Here is a 24,712-nt window from a genome sequence, read left to right as displayed (position 1 = left end):
TTGACTTCAATGGGTGCGTGATGCGCGAAAAACGGGAAAATATAGGGCATGTTGTGAGTTTTACGCAGCGCACATACGCTGCGTGAAAATCACTGACAGTATGAACGGCCCCATTGACTAACATAGGTCCGAGCGACGCGCGTGAAAGTCACGCGCGTTGCACGGACGTATTATACGTTTGTCTGAATAAGCACTAAAACTGTAAAATTATTGTTAACCTACCTGCTGGCCTGACTTTCTTGCTTCCCGCTCCGTTCCTTCGTTCTGGTCCCAGTTTTCCCGGATCCAAGATGGCTGCTACTGTCTCAGACTTGCATGTGGAGAGCGTTGCCTTCCAGCCTGAGGCATGCCCCCACCCCCTTCACTGCTCTCGGAAGGTCAAGCACCGATGATGTCAGCGCTGTGTCCATCTCTTCTGACACTTCTCCTGCTGGGTCCTTGACAGGGTCTGCGGCTGCAGCAATATCCTCACTGACAGCGCGTCATTGGAGTACGGAGGAAGACAGCGCCAGGGTTGTCATGAATCATCTTCTGTATGTAAGTATATCACATTGTATGCTTGTAACGGTCTTATATGTTTTATTGTCTGTGTTTTTTTTTACAAGTTTCAGTATCTTGGACTACGTAAGATCGTCGTGGTATCGAATTTTTACCAATAAAATGGTCAAAGCGGGCTGTAGGGGGGGCAGTTTTATTAGGGCATGACCACACGTGGCGGATTTCCTCCGCAACTGTCCGCATCAATGCCGCACAGAATCTGCGTTGCAGATTCTGCTGCAGATCTGCACAAAATGTGCAGTAAATTGATGCGGACTAGCTGCTGCGGACTGCGGTAAAAGTACTTCCCTTCTCCCTATTCAGTGCAGGATAGAGAGAAGGGACAGCACTTTCCCTTGTGAAAGTCAAAGAAATTCATACTTACCGGCCGTTGTCTTGGTGACGCGTCCCTCCTTCGGCATCCAGCCCGATCTCCCTGGATGACGCGGCAGTCCATGTGACCGCTGCAGCCTGTTATTAGCCTGTGATTGGCTGTAGCCGTCACTTAGACTGAAACGTCATCCTGGGAGGCCGGACTGGAGACAGAAGCAGGGAGTTCTCGGTAAGTATGAACTTCATTTTTTTTTACAGATACATGTATATTGGGATCGGTAGTCACTGTCCCGAGTGCAGAAACAGTTACTGCCGATCGCTTAACTCTTTCAGCACCCTGGACAGTGACTATTTACTGACGTCTCCTAGCAACGCTCCCGTCATTACGGGAGCCCCATTGACTTCCTCAGTCTGGCTGTAGACCTAGAAATACATAGGTCCAGCCAGAATGAAGAAATGTCAAGTTAAAAAAGCAAGACGGATCCGCAGCACACATAACATGTGCATGACAGCTGCGGACTTCATTGCGGAAATTAGAATCTCCATTGAAGTCAATGGAGAAATTCCGCCATGAGTCCGCCACTGCTCCGCAACAGACAGAGCATGCTGCGGACACCAAATTCCGCTCCGCAGCCTATGCTCCGCAGCGGAATTTTACGCCTCGTCTAAACGAACACTGCTAAATTAAAGTGTAAGTCAATGGACAAACGGCTCCGCTGCGGATTAACGCTGCGGAGTGTCCGCAGCGGAATTTAAGTGAAATTCCGCCACGTGTGAACCCAGCCTTATTGCTAAAGGTCCAAAGCGATGAAGAGCGATCCCAGCGACGCCAACTGCTGTCTGGATAGGGCAGAGGGAGCGGCTCAGCTTCAGTGTGTGGTAACCACTTGTGAGCTTGATGCCCCCCTGCTGAAGAGAAGACTGCAAAGGTAAGTGTAAAATGGATAAATGGGTTACATATAGAACTAGAATAATATTTACACACAGGGGTGTAACTACAATGTGCTGGGCCCCATGCCACACTTTTGAATAGCCTCGTCCACCTTAAGCATGGACCCCAGAACCGACATAAAAATGTAAACAAACGTACTCCCCACTACTCGCTCCTCTTGCCTTCATGGCCTGGTACACAAGGCCCACTACCACATCCGGCTGGGCAGCATTAGTAAATTATATAAGACGCAGCATACACCGTCCTAACGCTTCGTTAAATACCAGGTTGACCCACCCCCCTGTGACCGCAATTGTTAGGCCATTGTTTTAACAACCTTTTTTCTCCTTTGCTCTTATGCATCTATTTTTGATCATAGATGGGGTTTTAAGATTGTACCAAAACAAATCCTGTATCTTCTATTTTTTTTATGTGAACCTGTCGGCCTGGTAATGTTGCCCTAACTGCGGACAGTATGCTATAGTGACAGGTGCACTGATTAAACTAAACTATTGGTTACTCTAAAGTTCTGCGTCATATAAGAGAAGTCATAGCTTTAGCACTGGCTTGTGTCCATTGTTAGGGCAGCATGAGTTTGCTAAAAGGTTCTCAGGATAGGCCATCAATAAATTTGGGGTCAGTACGAGCGCTACTACCCCTTCATTTCTACTTGCTCACTGTGAATCGTCGACACAGATGTAGCGGTGATTCACAGTATTGCAGCCCTCTCCCAATGAAGTGAATGTGAGAAGGCTGTAATACTCTGAATTGCACTACATCTGTGTCAACGATTCACAGTGAGCAAGTAGAAATGAAGGGGTAGCAGCACTCGTACAAGCACTGCACTCCCTTCAAAACAGCTGATCGGCGGGGGTCCCGGTAGTTGGACCCCGACCCATCAGCTATTGATGGCCTATCTTGAGGATAGGACATAAATTTTTAGGGGCTGGGAAACCCCTTTAAGTGTTATATTAATTAAATCTGCAGAAAAAGGAATAAAGTCTATATATTTTTACGTTAGAGTAGAGTAGGGCCCTGCCAAAAGAGTCTACCTTGTCGTGGTGGCAGGCTTCAAAATCTTTCGGCCAAATAAAAAGTTATTAGTTATGTATCATACAAAGGGTGTGATATGGTGCTGGACGGAGTATCCTTAACGGGCGGTGCCACGGTAGGGGGGCCCAGACAATTTAGCTGTATGGTGCCCTGAAATTCCTGATGGCGGCCCTGATTGCCAGTATGGGGCCCAGATATTTCTGATGGTGGTACCGCTACCATGTTATATATGAGGAGCTGAATATGGTATCATCTTACTATGTACAAATACAAGGATATAACTTTTTACGTGCATTTCAGAAACTATCCTTAGTCAGGAAAGAGCATAATAATAAGGTAAGCACCTGAAAAATTAAAAAAAATAAGGATCCTGCCACAATATCTAAATCAAAATGATATTCATATAAAAGAATTCATATATTCATTCTTTTCGTCTTACAGAGCATTTCACACTTCAAATATTCATATATAATTATGTTGTCTCTTACATTATGTCCTACTGAATGTATGTAAGGAAGAAGTAAGGGGCAGAGTGTAAGGAGTAAGGCTGGGTTCACACGAACTATTTTCAGACGTAAACGAGGCGTATTATGACTCGTTTTACGCCTGAAAATAGGGCTACAATACGTCGGCAAACATCTGCCCATTCATTTGAATGGGTTTGCCGACGTACTGTGCAGACGACCTGTTATTTACGCGTCGTCGTTTGACAGCTGTCAAACGACGACTCGTAAAAATACAGCCTCGTCAAAAGAAGTGCAGGACACTTCTTTGGACGTTTTTGGAGCTGTTTTCTCATAGACTCCAATGAAAACAGCTCCAAAAACAGACGTAAAAAACGCCACGAAAACGTGTGCACATACCCTTAGACTATAGGATCAGACTACACAGAGTTTGTAGTCTGTTACCATGGAGATGCTTAGACCTGCATATGAGCTATACACACAAAATTTTTGAAATTTTTTATTCAAGGCCATTTGCAAAGTTGCTTCACTTTTTATTTCAATAGGGTTGTGAATGTAGATATAGCCTTTAGGATTTAAAGGCTATGTAAACCTTTGAAAGTTTTTTTATTTAATTTTTTAATAAAAATGTCAGTCAGTTTGTTTGCTGCAACTTTCAAATTAGTTTTTATTAAAAATTATTTTTCCTTTTAGAGTTACATCTACTCTGTATTCTGTATACAGCGCTGAATCCTGTACCCGTCAGCTCCGCGGGACTGACAGGTTCAGTGTCAGCGGGTCTGTGACACGCAGGATCCACCTATAATCTATCACCTCCACGGGACTGATGGATTCAGGTCTTAGTGAACGATACAGCTGCTCTGTATACAGGATATAAAGCAGCTGTATCTCAAAATGTAAAAATAATTTTTAATAAAAACTAATTTGAAAGTTGCACCAATCACACTGATAGACATTTTTATTTTTAAAAAATCACTTTCAAAGATTTACATAGCCTTTAATTAAGGTAAGATGTCATTTGAACTCTTTTTATTATGGGTCACATGTTCTGCATTATTAGAAGCTATATTTAACCCAGAATTTATTTTTTTATGTGACTAAAGGTCAGTTTATACAAAGTGATATAAAGTTTATCATTCCACTTATAAGGGCATGGCCAGACGTGGCGGAATTGCTCTGGAATTCCGCTGTGGCCGGTCCGCTGCGGAAATCCGCAGCGGACATTTTCTCCATTGGTTTCCACAACTTTTTAGTTAGGTTCGTGCACACGTGGCGGAAAACTCCGCTGCGGACCATAGGCTGCGGTGCGGAATTTGGTGTTCGCATCATACACTGGCTGTTGCGGACGTGTAGCGGACTTGTTGCGGACACATTGCGGAATTTCTCCATTGACTTCAATGGAGATTCAAAATTCAAAATTCAACAGAATCTGAAACGCGGATTATGTGCGGCATTGATGCGTACGGTATCGGCAGAAATACGCCATGTCTGGCCATGCCCTTAGATGTAAATAGAAGTCTGCAACAATATCTTACTGCATGTAAGGAACACGTACATTTTTCCTGAATAATGGTAGCAAATTTCTTGTCAAACAATGATGCTTGTGTCTTTAGGCTCCTGGTGAAATCAGATTACGATTTTTAATGGGCCAGGGTCTAAATTGGCAGAATAATTTTTCACATACGACACTGTAAAATATTTTACCACTATGTAGAGGATAATATTGACTTCCAGTTCTCGTCATTAGGAACAATGTTTTACCACCATTCCATACGGCTAATAGGAACAATTATTGGTTTATAGCATTTGTTTGCCACTAATATAATTGGATGACCAATAACATGTTGTCCCAAAGGAAAGTCTAACAGATAAATATTTTCCTAAGAATACTTGATTGACAAGACACATACTTAATACATAGGATGATTCTCCGGGCAATATGGAAATCACACACCTTGCTCTCCCTTTAATTGCTGTCTATCCTCCCTTCTCTGTGTATGTTAATAATAAACACATGCCACACAATATTCTGCATAATTATACCATTAATTGGGTTGCTAGGTCATCCCACCAAGCTGTGCCAAGGATACAGAGTTCCTTACCTCCGGGTCAAAGGGCACAATAGAACAAAAGCGATTAACACTTGAAAGCCAAGATGTGACCTGTGACTACTGAATTTAATATAGATGGTCACAGACATGTGTAATCACACCAAACCATTATCACAGGGGATTATTACTAAATTATCTGAAACTGCTGAACTGGGACAAGGGGTAGGTCGGACAGGCAGCTGCATGAGGATGGGGGGGGTCAAGGTCATGCAATGAATTGTTCATTTGTTAGCAATTACAAAGGAAAGATGTTTATATCAAGTCTTTGGTTGTCCTCATGGTCAGCAATGCCAGTGATTTCATGACAAGTGAAAGATAATATTTTGAAATAAAAAATAGGTACAATCTCTTCCTCCTGACATAAGAATTGGATAGTAGAGTCCAAAATATGTACTGTCCAAATCAGTACATCTGTAGGTTCAACTTTACCAAAACGTATATACATGTTTATGCCATAGCTACATTTGTTAAATTCTTCACTTAAGCATTAAAACATTGATAAAAAAAAAAGCCTTTATGCCAATCAGGGCGGGCCACAGGTTGATTTATGCCCCGTGCATGATGCTTACCATAGATTGCCCAAATAAAATCATATACTGCTCAAATAACATTGTCATAAGGAGCCCAAATAACACTTTACAATCAATAAACTAGAAAATGTAGCTGCATTTTATGCAGTCGTCTTTCCATTGCTTGAAGTGTAAAATAGTAGGTGCAAGTTTGGGTACCCAGGGCCAGGAGGGCCAGTAATGCCCCCTTCAGTGGTGACTTGTGATGCGCCCTGTGCGACTGCAGAAGTCTCACACCCTAAGGCGGACCCTGATACCAATTATACCAGGTGTGATCTAGGTGGAACCCTAATCATTGTGTTTATTGTGGAGGAGTTTTACCATCAGCAAATACAAGGCATCTGTTGTCGCATAACATCACAGTATCAGAGTTTCCACTATTATGGTACTGATACAAGTTACGGTTTCAAATGACAAGATGTCATTGACACATTCAGAACTACTGCGGATTCTACACCTGGCTACTTTCCCTTCTACAGCAGTGTTATTTGGTGAATATTAAAGAGGCTCTGTCACCAGATTTTGCCAACCCTATCTGCTATTGCAGCAGATCGGCGCTGCAATGTAGATAAGAGTAACGTTTTTATTTTTAAAAAACGAGCATTTTTGGCCAAGTTATGACCATTTTTGTATTTATGCAAATGAGGCTTGCAAAAGTCCAACTGGGCGTGTTTAAAGTAAAAGTCCAACTGGGCGTGTATTGTGTTCGTTACATCGGGGCGTGTTTACTTCTTTTACTAGCTGGGCGTTCTGACGAGAAGTATCATCCACTTCTCTTCAGAACGCCCAGCTTCTGGCAGTGCAGACACACAGCGTGTTCTCGAGAGATCACGCTGTGTCGTCACTCACTTCCTGCCCCAGGTCCTGCATCGTGTCAGACAAGCGAGGACACATCGGCACCAGAGGCTACAGTTGATTCTGCAGCAACATCGGCGTTTGCAGGTAAGTCGATGTAGCTACTTACCTGCAAACGCTGATGCTGCTGCAGAATCAACTGTAGCCTCTGGTGCCGATGTGGCCGACACGATGCAGGACCTGGGGCAGGAAGTGAGTGACGTCACACCGTGATCTCTCGAGAACACGCTGTGTGTCTGCACTGCCAGAAGCTGGGCGTTCTGAAGAGAATTGGATGATTCTTCTCGTCAGAACGCCCAGCTAGTAAAAGAAGTAAACACGCCCAGATGTAACACACATAATACACGCCCAGTTGGACTTTTACTGTAAACACGCCCAGTTGTACTTTTGCAAGTCTCATTTGCATAAATACAAAAATGGTCATAACTTGACCAAAAATGCTCGTTTTTTAAAAATAAAAACGTTACTGTAATCTACATTGCAGCGCCGATCTGCTGCAATAGCAGATAGGGGTTGCAAAATCTGGTGACAGAGCCTCTTTAAGCCAGCCCTTTAATCAGTTTACAATCAGGAAGAGTAGGAAAATCAATGGAGACCATAGACGTAATAATTATTGTTAATGATCCCAAAAATTTATAATCAGTTCTGAATAATGGAAATTTGCTCCATCCGTATTTTTCTCGGTGGCTAGTAGTATATGCTTCCATGGTTAGAATTTACTTTACTATCATTCAAGGAAAGTATATGTGGTGCAAAGCAAGGGTGTGATATATTCCATGAAACAAACAATTTTTCATTGGGAAAATTATTAAAAGGGTCGTCCCACCATTTGATATCATATAAATTGAATAGATCATAAAAAATGTGTGCCATTTGCAATCTAGTAAAGAGTTCTGACATTTACCGACATTACATCACGCCACCTGGTGTTCAACGTGTATAACAATATGCATATTCATCGACTGAGATGAATGCTGGGTGACACGCATGCTCAGTCACTCTCCCTGCACATAGTGATCCTCTGTTCGCTCCAAAGCAGCTAATAGTAATGACTTTCTACCCTGCTTGTCAGGGAAGGATCAGTAGTTCTCAGCTTGTTAAGATTGTAAAGCTCTACATACCGACAGCAGATATGAAACATACACTAGCTCACTCAGCCTTTATTGTTTTATTTCAATATATTGTCATTGGTTTCTAAGGGAGGGAGTGCACACTGTTTATGTCACACAATATATACATTTACTACTGTGGATCCCATGTTACCTATCTGTAGGCAAGGTAAGGAGAGACTATATTGTCAGCTGCCAGAGGGGGGAGGAGACTGATTCAGCTCAGAACTCCTCCCCCCAGCAGCACAGATCACAGATTAGCAGCATACATATACAGTAGGTCGGCGATCTTAGTTCCTGAATAACTGTAAAAAAGTAGTTTTTGTGACCGACTCTCCATGTATAGACAGTGACATCGGCAGCACTCTGGCTGGGGATTCCACTCTTAGAGGGAGCCCCAATGGCGCTATCTAGAAGAAGATAGCGCTATCTACAGGGGGCATGGGTGGCGCTATCTACAGGTGGTGCGTAGGTGAGACTATCTAGAGGGGATGCTTGGAGGGCACTATCGACAGACTGGTGTGAGTGCCACTATCTACAGGGGGCTGTGTAGCACTATCTGGAGGTGGTGTGTGTGGTGTGGTCTACAGGGGGCTGGGTGACACTATCTACAGGGAACTGTGTGGTAATATCTGCAGGGAGTGTGTGGCACTATCTACAGAGGGCACTGAGGCATTATCTGCAGTGGGTATGTGGCACTATCTACAGAGATCAGTGTGACACTATGTACAGAGGGCACTGTGGCATTATCTACAAATGAAATTCATCTGTTTTTAAAACGGACAGTGGAAAACGGATGCAAAACCAGTCACAATCGGCCGTCAATAACGGAAACACGGACATGGATCAAATGCAAAACGGATGCAAACGGCCGTCAAAAACAGACCAAGACAGACATTTTTAACGTCCTACACCAGGACCCTGTTGTGTGAATGGAAACAACATCAGTCCCGGCGGGGTGTGCAGTGGGTAGGAGATGTGGTGTGGGATTGGGTAGCTGTAAGGGTATGTTCACACGCTGAGAGGCAGTTACGTGTGAAAAGACAGACTGTTAACAGCTGCCTCGTTTCACACGTAAAAGCTCCTCCTCGTAATTTACGAGGCGTCTGAGACGCTCGTAAACCTTGAGCCGTGCTTCATTGATTTCAATGAAGAACGGCTCAAATTACGTGGCAAAGAAGTGCCCTGCACTTCTTTGCCGAGGCAGTAAATTTACGGGTCGTCGTTTGACAGCTGTCAAACGACGACTCGTAAATAACAGGTCGTCTGCACAGTACGTCGGCAAACCCATTCAAATGAATGGGCAGATGTTTGCCGACGTATTGTAGCCATATTTTCAGACGTAAAACGAGGCATATTACGCCTCGTATACGTCTGAAATTTGGCCGTGTGAACATACCCTAAAGGTGCCAAAAACCAACTCCACCCTAAAGTTAGGGCTAGTGTTTGGCGCCTTTGCAGGTTCAAAGGCTGCTTCAAAGATCTGATCTGAGGTGAGGTGAGTGGACAGCAGCTGCCTTCTGGGCTCTCCCTCTCAGCGCCGTCCCCGGCGCTGCACTGAATATGACACACCTGACATTACAATGTGTGTGAAAGACTTCAGTGTAGCACTGAAGCCGGAGCAGAGGAGGAGAGCCCTGACAAGCCAGGATCATGTCAGAAGTTTTGTGAAATCACAAGTACACAACATGTCAAATCTATCATGTATCCAATCTTTCACAACCTATGCACCACTCTGATAAAAATTGGCACATTTTCACACCCTAGACTGCCTTTTTGATTGACCACTGTGGTAAAAACTGATGTTAAAAACGAATGGTAAAAACTGATGACAACTAACGAAAACCGATGACAAGTGATGGTTTTGTAGTAAAAAATTGTGAAAAAGCCTGGTGTTCCGTTTTTAGAACAGAATAAGGATAAAAATTGATCCGTTAAAAATCTTATTAAAATCTAAAAACAGATCAGCGTAACAGATACAACGCAAGTGTGAACTTAGCCTGATACATTTTTGCATCAGCTTTTGCATCAGTTGTAACCACTTGAAAGACAAAAAACTGATGCTGATGCAACTGATGTATGTGAACGCACCTCCTGTGCTTACATTGTACCAATTTAACCTAGCAGTAAAAACAAACGTGGTAACGCAGGGATTCCACCACATATGGCGACCTTAGGGTATTTGGAGTGCACCATATGTTATGGAACTAACCACTACAGGGTATTATGGAGCACATCTCTGCAACAGCTAAGAAACATCATTGGTTAATCAAGTTTTCGACTCAGAGTGGATTATACCATAAGAAATAAAAATACTTGAAAGTACAGTATACAGAATTTAAAAATTTTTTTTTTTCGTATTGCTTCATAATTAAAGTTTAAGATGTCAGCTCAATGTTAAATTGTGATGATAGCGGAATCTATAAAAGCCAACATCAGTGGGGTCCCCTGTGAATATAATCACGTCACTAAACGCATTTTACTCCAAGACATCTTACCGGGGGGTTCATGCTCATTTTACAAGATCTATTGTGCTTTACATTTCATGTGCTTTTTTTTAAATGGAAATGTGTATTTGAAGAATCAATTTATTTTAGCAAGGCATGCTGGACACACAGCATGTAATAATTGCTCTGCTCGAAGCTGTAACTAAAATTCACAGATGTGGAGAAATCAGGATAACAGCAAAAATCTGTTAATGATCAAAAGTGCTGCAACTGAAGGTTCAGTGACTCAGTCTACATGTATACCAACACTATACAAAAAAGTGATTATTCAGCTATTCACAGGAACAGAACTATTGATTCAAATAACAAAGAAAGCCATATAAATCTCTCTGGCTGGGAAAATTGATTTTCCTTCTTCCATTTTTTGCCTTGAAGTTCCTTTAGGCATTTAATCTTTGTTCAATTCAACTTTCCAATTCTCCCCATGAATGCAAAAATAATTATAAGTTCTTCCAAAAATATACATGCAAAATAAATCATTTTGTGGCCTGAAAACACTTCGATGTTTATAAATTATATACAGGTAGTAACATATAAAGTTTGTGTATAAACATGTGAGAAGTGCAAAATGTTGAAGGATACATATCACATTTTCACAAGTTGAAAGGATTAATAACAGAGAAATCAGGTTACGGATAGAAGCTGCTGAGAATTATTAATAGCATTTCTCTGCAACTGCAATTGATTCCAAGGATCTAGATTTTTGTAATATTTGTAATTTAAAGTTAATGTCCAACTTTTAATACCATTTCATTTTTAGATCTAAAAATCTGTGCTGATTAATTTCTTAATATATATTATCATATTTCAGAGCTCTGTTTTTCTGATACAGAGTTCCAAATCCCCTGCATTGGCGTAGAGTTAGGCTGGGTTCACACGTGGCGGAATTTCACTTGAATTCCGCTGTGGACACTCCGCAGCGTTAATCCGCAGCGGAGCCGTTTCTCCATTGACTTCCACTTCTATTTAGAAGTGTTCGTTTAGACGAGGCGTAAAATTCCGCTGCGGAGCATAGGCTGCGGAGCGGAATTTGGTGTCCGCAGCATGCTCTGTCTGTTGCGGACCAGTGGCGGACTGGTTGCGGACTCATGGCAGAATTTCTCCATTGACTTCAATGGAGATTCGAATTTCCGCAATGAAGTCCGCAGCTGTCATGCACATGTTATGTGTGCTGCGGATGCGTCTTGCTTTTTTAACTTGACATTTCTTCATTCTGGCTGGACCTATGTATTTCTAGGTCTACAGCCAGACTGAGGATGTCAATGGGGCTCCCGTAATGACGGGAGCGTTGCTAGGAGACGTCAGTAAATAGTCACTGTCCAGGGTGCTGAAAGAGTTAAGCGATCGGCAGTAACTGTTTCTGCACCCGGGACAGTGACTACCGATCACAATATACAGCAACCTGTAAAAAAAAATATAAGTTCATACTTACCGAGAACTCCCTGCTTCTGTCTCCAGTCCGGCCTCCCAGGATGACGTTTCAGTCTAAGTGACGGCTGCAGCCAATCACAGGCTGCAGCCAATCACAGGCCAATCACAGGCTGCAGCGGTCACATGGACTGCCGCGTCATCCAGGGAGGTCGGGCTGGATGCAGAAAGAGGGACGCGTCACCAAGACAACGGCCGGTAAGTATGAAATTCTTTTACTTTCGCTAGGGAAAGTGCTGTCCCTTCTCTCTATCCTGCACTGATAGGGAGAAGGGAAGCACTTTTACCGCAGTCCGCAGCAGCTAGTCCGCATCAATTTACTGCACATTTTGGGCAGATCCGCGGCAGAATCTGCAACGCAGATTCTGTGCGGCATTGATGCGGACAGTTGCGGAGGAAATCCGCCACGTGGGGGCATGCCCTTAAAGGGGTTATGCGGGGACCAAAAATTATTAGCAGTGTACTCACTGCAGTATGTGAGTGCACTCGCTAATATACATTCTGATCCCGCATCGTGCTGATTCTGAAAATGTCATACATTTTTATAGCGCTGCCGGGGGACCGGAAGTCTAGTTGCACAGCCTTCTTTGATGACAATCGCTATACTACTGCTCCTGCTTGTACATAGAGTACAGCGGGGCCGGTCACATGACGAAAAGTCGTATCGTCATCAAAGAAGGCTGTGCAACTAGACTTCCGGTCCCCAGGCAGCACTAAGAAAATCTATGAAAATCTCAGAATCAGCGCGACAGGGGATCGGAATGTACTTTATATTAGCGCGTGTACTCACATACTGCAGTAAAAACACTGCTAATAATTTTTGGTCTCCGCATAACCCCTTTAAATAATAAAATTCTTTCTTCATACAGCCACCACTAGGGGGAGCTTAGGAGTTGGCTCCATACTGATTATACATTGGACTCAGTAATAAATGCATTTTATGCACATTATGCAGTAAGCCCCTAAACTCCCCCCAGTGGTGTGATGTTTCCGACCTAGACCAATTTAACCAATTCCCAACCGCCCACTATCTTTATACAGCGGGTGGTGCAGATCCCAAGTCTACAGCAACATCAAAAGACTACAGCTACAGTGAGCTCTGATGCTCTTAGTAATAGCTGTTACTAACATCTCCTATACTTAGAAAAGTCTCCTGAATACGGCTGGGGTCGGAGGAACGGAAACAGGGTGACGCGATTGAAAAATGGGGAAACCCTATGCAGTCAGCCCTGGTGACCTAGAGAAAACCCAGAGACGTCTATTCATAATGACACAGTGTAATGTATTAGCATACAGTAGTATCCTTATACATTATAAGTATAAAATAAAGTTGTTAAAAGGTCATTTAAAAAAAATAATAACAATAAAAAAATGTTCACAAATAAAGTCATTATTTTGCATAAAATATATTTTATTGACCATAAATTACATAAAAACAAAAAGCCTACACATATTACATAACTGAAAGACCATAATCTGAAGAACTAATTTAACGGTTATTTAGCGTGAAACAGGAATGGTATTTAAAATAAACGAAAAAAAATTATACCGAAAATCACAGTAATTTATTTGTACCCCCAAACCGCACAGAAAAGAAAATACAATTTTTCCCACATAAAACAAGGCCTCATACAGCCACATCAATGAAAAAAGTTATTGCTGCTGAAATGCAGAGAGGCAAAAATGAAAACATTTTGCTAATCATTAAGTCCTTTTCAGGTCTAGTCATTAAGGCATACCTCCCAACCCTCCCAGTCTCAGCGGGACAGTCCCAGATTCCCGGGAAGTGTCCCGCTGTCTTGGGCGACCAGTGGAATGTCCTGGTTTCAATTGTATCTGCGTCCTCAGATATAGTTGAATCCAATGCTGAAGCAGGGAACCGTCAGCTCCCTGCTCTAGCGTCCCAGGCAAGAGAAGCGCAAGCTCTCTGGCTGGGGACTCCTGTCTTGGGAAAGCCCTTGACGTCACTGTCCATATATGGACAGTGATGTCAGTGGCTCCTCCAGGAGCAGAATCCTCGGCCAGAAGGTTGCCGACGCTTTGGCCTGGCCAGGGATTCCGAGATTTTAAAGCCCGTAACAACACTTGCCAAATATGGACAGTAACGTCAGGGGATCTTCCTGAAGTGAAATCCCCGGCCAGAGCATTGCCAGCGCTCTGGCCGGGGATTACGCTCATGGAGAAGCCCCTGGCGTCACTGTCCATATATGGACAGTGACATCAGCGGCTCTTCCTGAAGCGGAACCCCCGGCCACAGTATTGCCAACGCTCTGGCCGGGGAATCTACTCCTTGAGAAGCCCCTCATGCCACTATCCATACATGGATAGTGACGTCAGGGGCTGCTCCTGGAGAGGAATCCCCAGCCAGAGCGTTGCCAACCCTCTGGCCAGGGATTCCCTTCCTGGAGAAGCCCTTGGCATCACTATCCATATGTGGATGGTGACATCAGGGACTCCTCCTGGAACGGAATCCCCAGCCACAGCCTGGCCAATGCTATGGCTGGGGATTCCGCTCCTAGAGGGAGCCCCAATGGAGCTATCTACACTGGGTGTTAGCGCTATCGACAGGCAGGGTGGAGCTATCTACAGGGGGCAGTAAGCTTGAGAGGAGTGTGGCACTATCTACATGAGCACTGTGGGCACTGGCACTTTATCTACAGTGGGCACTGTGACACTATCTACAGTGGAAACTGTGGCACTATTTACAGGGCATTGTGGCACTATGGGGCATTATACTGGGCGGGGGCATCTGTGTGGGCATTATACTGTATGGGGGCAGCTATGTGGGTATTATGCTGTATGGGGGCAGCTATGGTGGCATTATGCTTTATAGGGACAGCTATGGGGCATTATACTGTATGCGGGCATCTATGTTGGCTTTATATTGTATGACTGAATCTATGAGGGCATTATACTGTATGGTGGCATTATACTGGGCGGGGGCAGCTATTTGGCATTGTACTGTGGGGGAAGCTATTTGACATTATACTGTGTGGGGGTTCTATGGTGGCATTATACTGTGGGGAGGCACTATGGGAGTATGATATTGTTTGGGCTGAACCGCGTGTGTATGGGCGGTTATTGGGTGGGGTTATAGGCATGGCTTGAAAGGAAAAAAAATACTGCAACAAAGCTATGCACGCCGCATTGGTTGTCCCTCTTTGCGATACTTGAAAGTTGGGAGGTATGATTAAGGGGTTAAAGATATATTAAGAAACTAATCATCACAAAAATTTGGACCTATTTAGGCAAAGAAAACAACAACAAGGTATTCAAGGGTGGACGTGCAATGGATTTTTTTGTTCAAGTTTGAGTGATTAAATTAACATAAAAAATCTAATGTCTAAAACCATCATTAGAGGAAATGTTTAATTTAATACCATCCAGTGGTAGATGAGATTGGTCATCATGTTTTATAGTAAGTCCAGTTGTAAAGAGCAATGCTGTTCATGTTACGTTGTAGAAGAGTTTTACCATAGCAGGAAGTGTCAAACGATAGAATTGGAATTTGTAACATTTCATTTACTATGCTCCAAATAATTGATCCTTTTTTCCCCTAACATCTGCCGCCGGGGGAGAGTCAGCAGATCCCCATACACATTAGATCATTGACTGATCCTGCCAAGATCGGCGGGTTCAGTCGGTTACTGTTTAATGTGTATTGTCAGCTTTAACCCCTTCAGGACTGAGCCTGTTTTGGGCTTGAGGACAAAGCTGATTTTTTTAAATCTGACATGTGTCACTTTATGTGGTATTAACTTTGGAATGCTTTTACCTATCCAAGCGATTCTGAGATTGTTTTCTCATGACATATTGTACTTTATAGTAGTGAAAAAATGTGGTCGATAAATTGAATATTTATTTGTGAAAAAACACCAAAATTTTCTGAAAATGTGTAAAAATTAGCATTTTTATAAATTTTAATGTAAAACAGAATAATACCACACAAAATAGTTACTATTTCACATATCCCATATGTCTACTTTATGTTTGCATAATTTTTTTAATGTTCTTTTATTTTTCTATGAAGTTACAAGGCTTAGAACTTTCGCAGCAATTCAAATCTCACATTTTCAAGAAAATTTCAAAAGCCTATTTTTTCAGGGACTAGTTCAGATCTGAAGTGGCTTTGAGGGCCTTATATATTAGAAAGTCCCCATAAATCACCCCATTTTGAAAACTGCACCCCTCAAAGTATTCAAAACAGCATTCAGAAAGTGTTTTAATCCTTTAGGCGTCACACAGCAATTAAAGCAATGTGGAGATGAAATTTACAAATTTCATATTTTTTGCCAAAATTAATTAGTAATAATTTTTTCTGTAACACAGAAGGTTTTACCCGAGAAATGCAACTCAATATTTATTGCCAAGATACTGCAGCTTTTATAAATATCCCACATGTGGCCCTAGTATGGTAATGGACTGAAGTACCGGCCTCAGAACCAAAGGAACACCTAGTGGATTTTGGGGCCTCCTTTTTTTAAATATATTTCAGGCACCATGTCAGGTTTGAAGAGGTCTTGTGGTATCAAAACAGTGGAAACCCCCCAAAAGTGACCCAATTTTGGAAACTACACCACTCAAGGAATTTATCTAGGGGTATAGTTAGCATTTTGACTTCACAGTTTATTTGCTGGATTCATTGGAATTAGTCTATGAAGATGAAAATCTACTTTTTTTTCTGAAAAAACATAGACATTTTTTACTAGGAATAAAGGAGAAAAAACAACCCAACATTTGAAAAGCAATTTCTCCTAATTATAGCAATACCCCATATGTGATAATAAACTGCTATATGGATCCACAGCAGGGCTCAGAAGAGAAGGAGCGTCATTTGGATATTGGAGCGCTGATTGTGCTGGAATAATTTTCAGTGCCATGTCACATTTGCAATGCACTGGAGTGACCAAAACAGTGGAAACCCCCCAAAAGTGACCCCATTTTGGAAACTACACCCTCAAGGAATTTTTCTAGGGGTATAGTTAGCATTTTGACCCCACAGTTTTTGTTTTTTTTTGCTGAATTCATTGGAATTAGTGTGTGAACATGAAAATCTACTTTTTTTCTAAAAAAAACATAGAAAGTTTTAATTTTTACAAGGAATAAAGAAGAAAAAGCACCCCAACATTTGTACAGCAATATTTCCCGATTACGGCAATGTGCCATATGTGGTAATAAACTGCTGTTTGGACCCACAGCGGGGCTTAGAAGGGAAGGAGCACTATTTGGCTTTTGGAGCTCAAATTTAGCTGAAATGGTTTTCGGGTGTCATGTCGCATTTGCAAAGCCCCTGGGAGGACATAAAAGTGGAAACCACACAAAAATTACCCAATTTGGGAAACTATACCCCTTAAGGAATTCTAGGGGCCTTTTACAGAATTTATTAGAATTAGGCAGCGAAAATGAATATCAACATTATTTCCACTAAAATGTAGAATTTTTACATTTTCACCAAGGATAAAGGAGAAAAAGCACCCCAACATTTGTAAAGCAATTTCTCCCAAGTACTGCAATACACCACATGTGGTCATAAATGCTTTTTATTAGAAATTAATTAACCTTTTCCAGACTGATAAATTTTTTGCTTTTTCTTTTTCGTTTTTCCCTCCCCGCTTTCGAAGAGTCATAACTTTTTTATTTTTCCGTCAGTAGAGTGGTGTGAGGGCTTATTTATTGCGGGAGGAGTTGTAGTTTCTATTGACACCATTATGTACCATTTAATATACTGGGAAACTGAAAATAAGATTTTTTGCCGGCTGAAATTGGAAAAAACTGCAATTCCTCCATTGTTTTTTGGGTTTTGTTTTTACAGCTACCACCATGTAGTGAAAACGGCAACTCAATTTTTTTCTGCGACTCAATACGATTACGGTGATATCAAATTTATATAGTTTTTTTAATATTTTACTACTTTTACAAAGTAAGAGGCATAACTTTTTTTATTTTTGGTCGATTGAGAGGTGTGAGGGCTTTGCGGGATGAGCCGTAGTTTTTATTGGTACACACAACTTTTTGAGCACTTTTTTTTTTTTTAATTTGGAGAGCTAAGGTGAACAAAAAAGCGATTGCGGTGTCTTAAATTATTTATTTTTTACGGCGTTCACCGTGCGAGTTAAATAATGGTATATTGTTACAGTTTAGACTTTTACGGACGCAGTGATACCAATTTTGTGTATTTTGTTTTCTTTTTCACCTAATTTTAGAGAAAAAATGGGGAAAGGTCTTTTTTTTCTACTTTAAATATTTATGAAATTTTTTTCACTAATAATAACTTTATTAACTTTTTTTTTTACACATTTTATTAGTCCCCTTAGGGGACTTGAACCAGCGATCATTAGATCCCTGGCACAATACACTGCAATACTAATGTGTTGCAATATATTGTCATTTGTATAGGCTCCTGTAAGAGCGCGATCGCTGTTCCTGTCCGTGTCAGCTATAATACACAGCTGATACCCACAGCGTATGGCGCGGGCCCAGCGCATTAACCCGCTCCATACATCACCCCCCGCACCACAACATACTATTAAGTTGTGGTGCGCAAAGGGGTTAATGCAGAGCGGATGGTGCAGAGTGAAAATTTAAATTTTCCACTCATATGCCATTTTAGTGCCACTGAAGACAAATACCTTATAAAATGTTAATCGGGTTCTTCCGGGTATGGTGATTCCATATATGTGGACGTAAACTGCCGTTTGGGCACGCTGTAGGGCTCAGAAGGGAGGGAGCACCATTTGGCTTTTGGAGCGCAGATTTTACTTAGTAGTTGTTCTGTTTGGAGTTTTGCTGGTATTTCATTCTATAATGTTGGGGCATATGTAATCTGTGAGGAGTACATCAGGGTACAATAAGGCCATGTTCAGACGTGGCAGAATTTTTCCGCTGCAAATGTTAGTGCAGATTCGGGGGAAATTACGCAACGAATCTGCACCAACATTTGCATATTTGACAGTGAAATTCCGCTTCTTCTCTGCAACATAATGTGCATGCTGCGGAGGGAAAATTCTGCACCGCAGCCTAATTTCCGCACAGTTATTTTCCGCAACGTCTGAACTAAGTTTCCTAAAACTGTATAGAAACAAATGTAAAACACGGCTGCTGCAGAATTCCACTGCAGACTGTCCGCAGCGGAATTCAACAGTAATTCCGCCACGTCTGAATGTGCCCTTAGAGGGTATAATAATGTGGTAAATAAACAATAATTCATAGATATGTGGGCCAGTGTCACACTGATAAATGGTGCCAAATCGTATCCGCTTTTGGAACGTTTTGCGTTGCTATATTCTGAGAGCCAGAACTTCTCTATTTTTTCTCCACCGGAGCTGTGTGAGGGCTTATTTGAGACAATCTGTAGTTTTCATTGGTACCATTTTGGGGTACATGCGATTTTTTGATCACTTTTTATACATTTTTTGCCAAGCAAGGTGACCAAGAACCATCAACTCTGACAATGTTTTTTATTCTTTTTTTTTACGGTGTCCAACCTGGGCTATAAATTACAATTTTACTTTATTCTGCGGGTCGTTACGATTACGGTGATACCCTATGTATATAGGTTTTTTTATGTTTTGCAACATTTTCACAATACAATCACTTCTTTATAAAATAATTAGTTTTTTGTGTCCCCATATTCTGAGAGCTATAACTTTTTTATTTTTTAGTCATAAAAGCTGTGTAAGGACTTTTTGCGGGACGGGTTGTAGTTTTTATTGGTACTGTTTTGGGGTACATGTGACTTTTTGTTCACTTTTTATTCTATATTTTGGGAGGGTGGTGACCAAAAAATAGTGATTCTAGCATTGTTTTTTACTTCGTTTTTTTGCAGTGTTCACCGTGTGGGAAAAATAACATTATAGTTTTCAAGTTTGGGTCCTTACGGACGCGGTGATACCAAATATGTGTTCTTTTTTTAACGTTTTCATTTTATTCTTATAATAAAAGTCTTACTATAGGAAAAAAAGCAGTTCTTGTTTATGTAACTTATAACTTTTATTTTTACACGTTTGTAAAACATTTTTATAACTTTTTTTAAACTTTTTTTTTGTCCCACAAGGGACTTGAAGATTTGCAGCTCTGATCGCTGCTGGAATACATTACACTACCCACATAGTGTAATGTATTCTAAGGCTGGGTTCACATGACCTATTTTCAGGCGTAAAAGAGGCGTTTTACGCCTCGAATTACACCTGAAAACACGGCTCCAATACGTCGGCAAACATCTGCCCATTCATTTTAATGGGTTTGCCGACGTACTGGGCCGACCACCTGTAATTTTACGCGTCACTGTCAAAAGACGGCGCGTAAAATAACAGCGTCGTCAAAGAAGTGCAGGACACTTCTTGGGACGTAATTTGAGCCGTTTTTCATTGACTTCAATGAAGAACAGCTCCAAATTACGGCCGTAATTGACGCCTCGCAAAACGCGAGTACGAGCAATTACGTCTGAAATGCAGGAGCTGTTTTCTCCTGAAAACAGCTCCGTAATTTCAGCCGCAATTGACGTTATCGTGTGCACATACCCTAACTGTCATTGTGACGTGACATTCACTCTGACAGGAGGCCTATGAGGACCAGCCACCGGCTGGTCCTCATAGGCTTCCGTACATGGCAGCCCGGAGGTCATCGTCTAGCCTCCGGTTGCCATGACAACCATTGGCAGCCCCCAAAACTGCATGTGGGGGCTGCCGATCTGCACTAAACCCATTAAATGCAGCGATCGCAATCGACAGCCTCATCTAAGGGGTTAATTGCCTAATTCAGCAGCGATGGGTCCCTTATCAGCAACGGGGAGAGCAGGGCAGATACCCTGCACCCATTAAATGCCCTCACGTGGAGGTGCATGTACGCCAAAGTGCGCGAAGGAGTTAAGATCTGCTTAATAATAAACTTAATCTGAAAAGCCAGGCACGAGAAAAACATCTTGTTATACAATTTAATATATCATGACTATCTCTCTATGGGGGGAATTTATTATTTTTCTACGCATAGAAAAGTCGCAACTTTTAGGGCATTTGCACCTCTCACGGAACTATGCTTAAAGTGGGCGGGGATTAGTAAAGATGGGAGTGGTTGACAAATTTACGCCAGAAAATGGTGTAAATTATAGAGCAAATATACTCAAGCTGCAAGGTTTGACTGGCGCATCTCAATCCCCCGCTCCTTTAATTAGGACTGAACATTCACGTGTTCAGGTGAATGGAGACTATTAGGAAGACTATGAGGGTCGCTGTGAAGACGTCAATGAAATAAATTATACGGTATAACAGTTGCTTGAAGTGTCTTTTCTGGCTATACATTTGAATTAATTAAAAGTATTTACAATAATTAAAAAACCTACCTGAACATAGGAAAACGTATCTGAAGATGAAGCAAGTAGTAACAACCCAAGGTAAAGTATTGAAGTCTGTCATGACAAAATCAAAACAATTCATTGACTTGAGGATGTACACAGTGGAAACGTTCAAAATCCAGATAGATCTATAGACAGACAGACAGACAGACAGACAGACAGACAGACAGACAGACAGACAGACAGACAGACAGATAGATAGACAGACAGATAGATAGATAGATAGATAGATAGATAGATAGATAGATAGATAGATAGATAGATAGATAGATAGATAGATAGATAGATGGATGGATGGATGGATGGATGGATGGATGGATGGATGGATGGATGGATGGATGGACGGACGGACGGACGGACGGACGGACGGACAGACAGACAGACAGACAGACAGATAGATAGATAGATAGATAGATAGATAGATAGATAGATAGATAGATAGATAGATAGATATGAGATAGATAGATAGATAGATAGATAGATAGATAGATAGATAGATAGATAGATAGATAGATAGATAGATAGATAGATAGATAGATAGATAGATAGATAGACAGATGATAGATAGATAGATAGATAGATAGATAGATAGATAGATAGATAGATAGATAGATAGATAGATAGATAGATAGATAGATAGATAGATATGAGATAGATAGATAGATAGATAGATAGATAGATAGATAGATAGATAGATAGATAGATAGATAGATAGATAGATAGATAGATAGACATTAATACTTTCATAAAAGTTTTTATGAAATTAGTAACAAATAAAAACTAAGAAAGTTTATCAAAATGTAAACTTTAAAGATGCACATTGCATTTGACATTGGTCCCTGGTTAAACAAAAAAAAATTGATATTCATTTCTGAGTAAGCATATTTTATGAAAAGTGAAAATGTTAGCGATATAAAAAATGCTACCAATACTTTAAATAAAAATTGCGCCTGGGCAGGGATGATGGATGAGTTTATGCATTATGCATCTCCACTGCAATCAACTATAATCTCTTACACACATTGGCCAGAAATATTGTAGCAGTTGGTCACTTCAGAACTGAATATCTTACAAAGCCGCTGATAGATTTGTAAATGCAGCCCATCAAGATTATATCCAGTCACAGGGATAAAGCATTCATGAATTGGTGAATATATAAACTCTCATTTATAAACTTAGCTGACCTCCAGAACGTCGTCCTTATATTTAAAGTATAACTTCCCAGATTCAAGCAAAATAAATAGTACAGATGTAGCAACGCTGGGGTTGTCATTTAACTCTTCGGGGCACACTCTATAAAGAGAGATAACTCTCTGATTTAAAAAAAAAACAAAACCCAATAGATTTACTTTTAGAAACCCTAAAGGAGAATTCATTCTTTTATATACACATTACATTGTCGTAGGACATATGTTAGTCGGTCGGTACTTTGGTTATTGGGACTCTATAATAAACTCTATAAAGAGGAGATATATTCATGAGAATGTCACTGTAATCTGTTAATCGTTCAAATCATATTAAACAAAACTTCGTTCTTCCAAATTATACGATTAATTCCACTTAGAGGAGACAGACAACAGTTAAACTCACCATGACTAAAGGGCAGGACCACTGTTTGCTTTGGAGTGACACTTACTTTTGGCTGAGCTGTTGTCCTTTAAAAGACTATTAGTCGTGGTCCAAAGGTCATATGTGACGCTGTATGCTCCGGGTGATAAACCAATTTTACGTAAGGATTCCATGCGCCATCTACTGGATTAAATGGGATTGTTATGGTGGATGATTAGATGGGGGTACAATTACCTTTACTTTAGTGCCTATTTTAAATGCCAATGAACCTGTTTTCCAGTTATACTGAGTTTGTTTTTATTTCTGTTAATTAAATCATAACTCATCAATAACAAATTGTACAAATACCATTCAAAATCTTGGCCAATGTTTTTCTATGTGCCCACACACCCCACCATTCTATCTCCTTATGTACATTTCCAATTATCTTTTAATGGGTTGTTTAATTGGATTACAAAAAATAAATAAAAAGGATATTTTTTTCCAGAAACAGTGACACTTTTGTCCTTGGGTTGTATCTGGTATTACAGTTTAGTCCTAGTAAAGATAATGGGGTTTAAAGGCGTTGTACAGGGTTTGAAAAACAGTGACGCTTTTGTCTATGGTTTGTGTCTGGTTTTGCCGTTCAGCTCCATTGAAGTGAATGGGACAGAGCTGCAATGCCAGATACAAGATGTGGATAGTTATATCTCTGTTTTTGTATATAAGAAACCATATTTTTTTTTATCCTGGAAAACCCCTTTAACTGCAATACCAGACACAACCTATGGACAAAAGTGGTGCTGTTTCTGATTAAAAAAAAAAAAGATTTTTTTTTTCTAGTCCTGGACAATTCCTATAATAGTATTATTAGAATTTAAAGTATCATAATTGAAAATATTGTTTTAAATATATGATGGTTCAAGTGTTAGAATTTACAATGTCCAGTTTCGGCATATGCTTGAGCAGAAAGAGTAGTCATAACTTGGTAGCTAAAAGGATCATTTCAAATATGTAAAGTGAAATTGGTTATTCTACAAATATAAAAAGCCTAATAAAATGATCAAAAGGTAAAATGATAACCTCGTGCACATATAGTTTCTATAAAATGTATGATTTTTGCTTTTCCTTTGGATTTAAGATCTGGTAAACATTGGTACATCAGAATATTATCATTGACAACTTAGCTTTAGACCACCATGGGAGAGAATATAAAATGCTCCTATCTTTAGGCATCAACAGGATATATTCATGCATGCAAGCATATGAGAGTATTATTTATATAACACCTACTTGAAATCTATGTATATACTTATGGCATATTGTGCTGCATTTTATGGGTTATGGAAAATGAAAAAAAAGTGGATAGGTTTTGACATTGTAATTGATAGATCGCTATGAACTCATATTCAGGCATGATGACATCATCATTCCCATTAGTATTAGTAGCATCAACACTAATGTGCTTGTTGCAACAAATCCAATAAGGATATTTCCTTCTATAATGTTTTGTTATATGTTAGCATTTATGTTATTTGTAATTAGAACTTCTCATAAGAAACAATACTTTTTTTCCTTATTGCTTTTTTGAGCTGCTAATTTTTGGAAGTGGGTAGTAGAAGCTGTAATATTTTTTTTTATTGAGTTTTCACATTACGTACCAAAGGATCATTGGCATAAATGATGATTTTCCTCTTCTTGGTAGATCTGAGTATTTATTCAAACTGAAAAAAGTTATTAAATGTATTTTTTATATTTTCTTAGGTATCTTATATTTTCAAAGTATCATGGTGGGTGGGGGGCAAGGCATGTACCCCAAGATGGGAAGAAATAAAAAATCTCACTAGATCATAGTGAATCAAAAGAAAAATAATTTAAAGGGGTTTTCCAGTGTAATACTCTATATAAAAATGGAATA

General features: G+C 40.6%; 1 protein-coding gene across 1 annotated transcript in view; it reads right to left on the bottom strand.

Annotated features, from left to right (window-relative positions):
• Positions 1-22,900, bottom strand: part of LOC142761309 (bifunctional protein GlmU-like) — a 71,879-nt gene extending 48,979 nt beyond the window's left edge. Inside the window, exons 1-2 of the mRNA XM_075864494.1 lie at positions 22,837-22,900; positions 21,235-21,300 (exon numbers count right to left, since the gene is read on the bottom strand). Coding sequence (XP_075720609.1) covers positions 21,235-21,300; positions 22,837-22,839 — 69 coding nt within the window. The 5' untranslated portion in view covers positions 22,840-22,900. The remainder of the gene's footprint in view (positions 1-21,234; positions 21,301-22,836) is intronic.
• Between the last annotated feature and the right edge of the window lie 1,812 nt (positions 22,901-24,712).

Source organism: Rhinoderma darwinii, chromosome 4 (genome assembly GCF_050947455.1).
Source record: "Rhinoderma darwinii isolate aRhiDar2 chromosome 4, aRhiDar2.hap1, whole genome shotgun sequence".
In the NCBI taxonomy this organism is placed as follows: Eukaryota; Metazoa; Chordata; class Amphibia; order Anura; family Rhinodermatidae; genus Rhinoderma; species Rhinoderma darwinii.
Note: the sequence above shows the minus strand (reverse complement) of the source record. Positions and strands in the feature narration are given on the sequence as shown.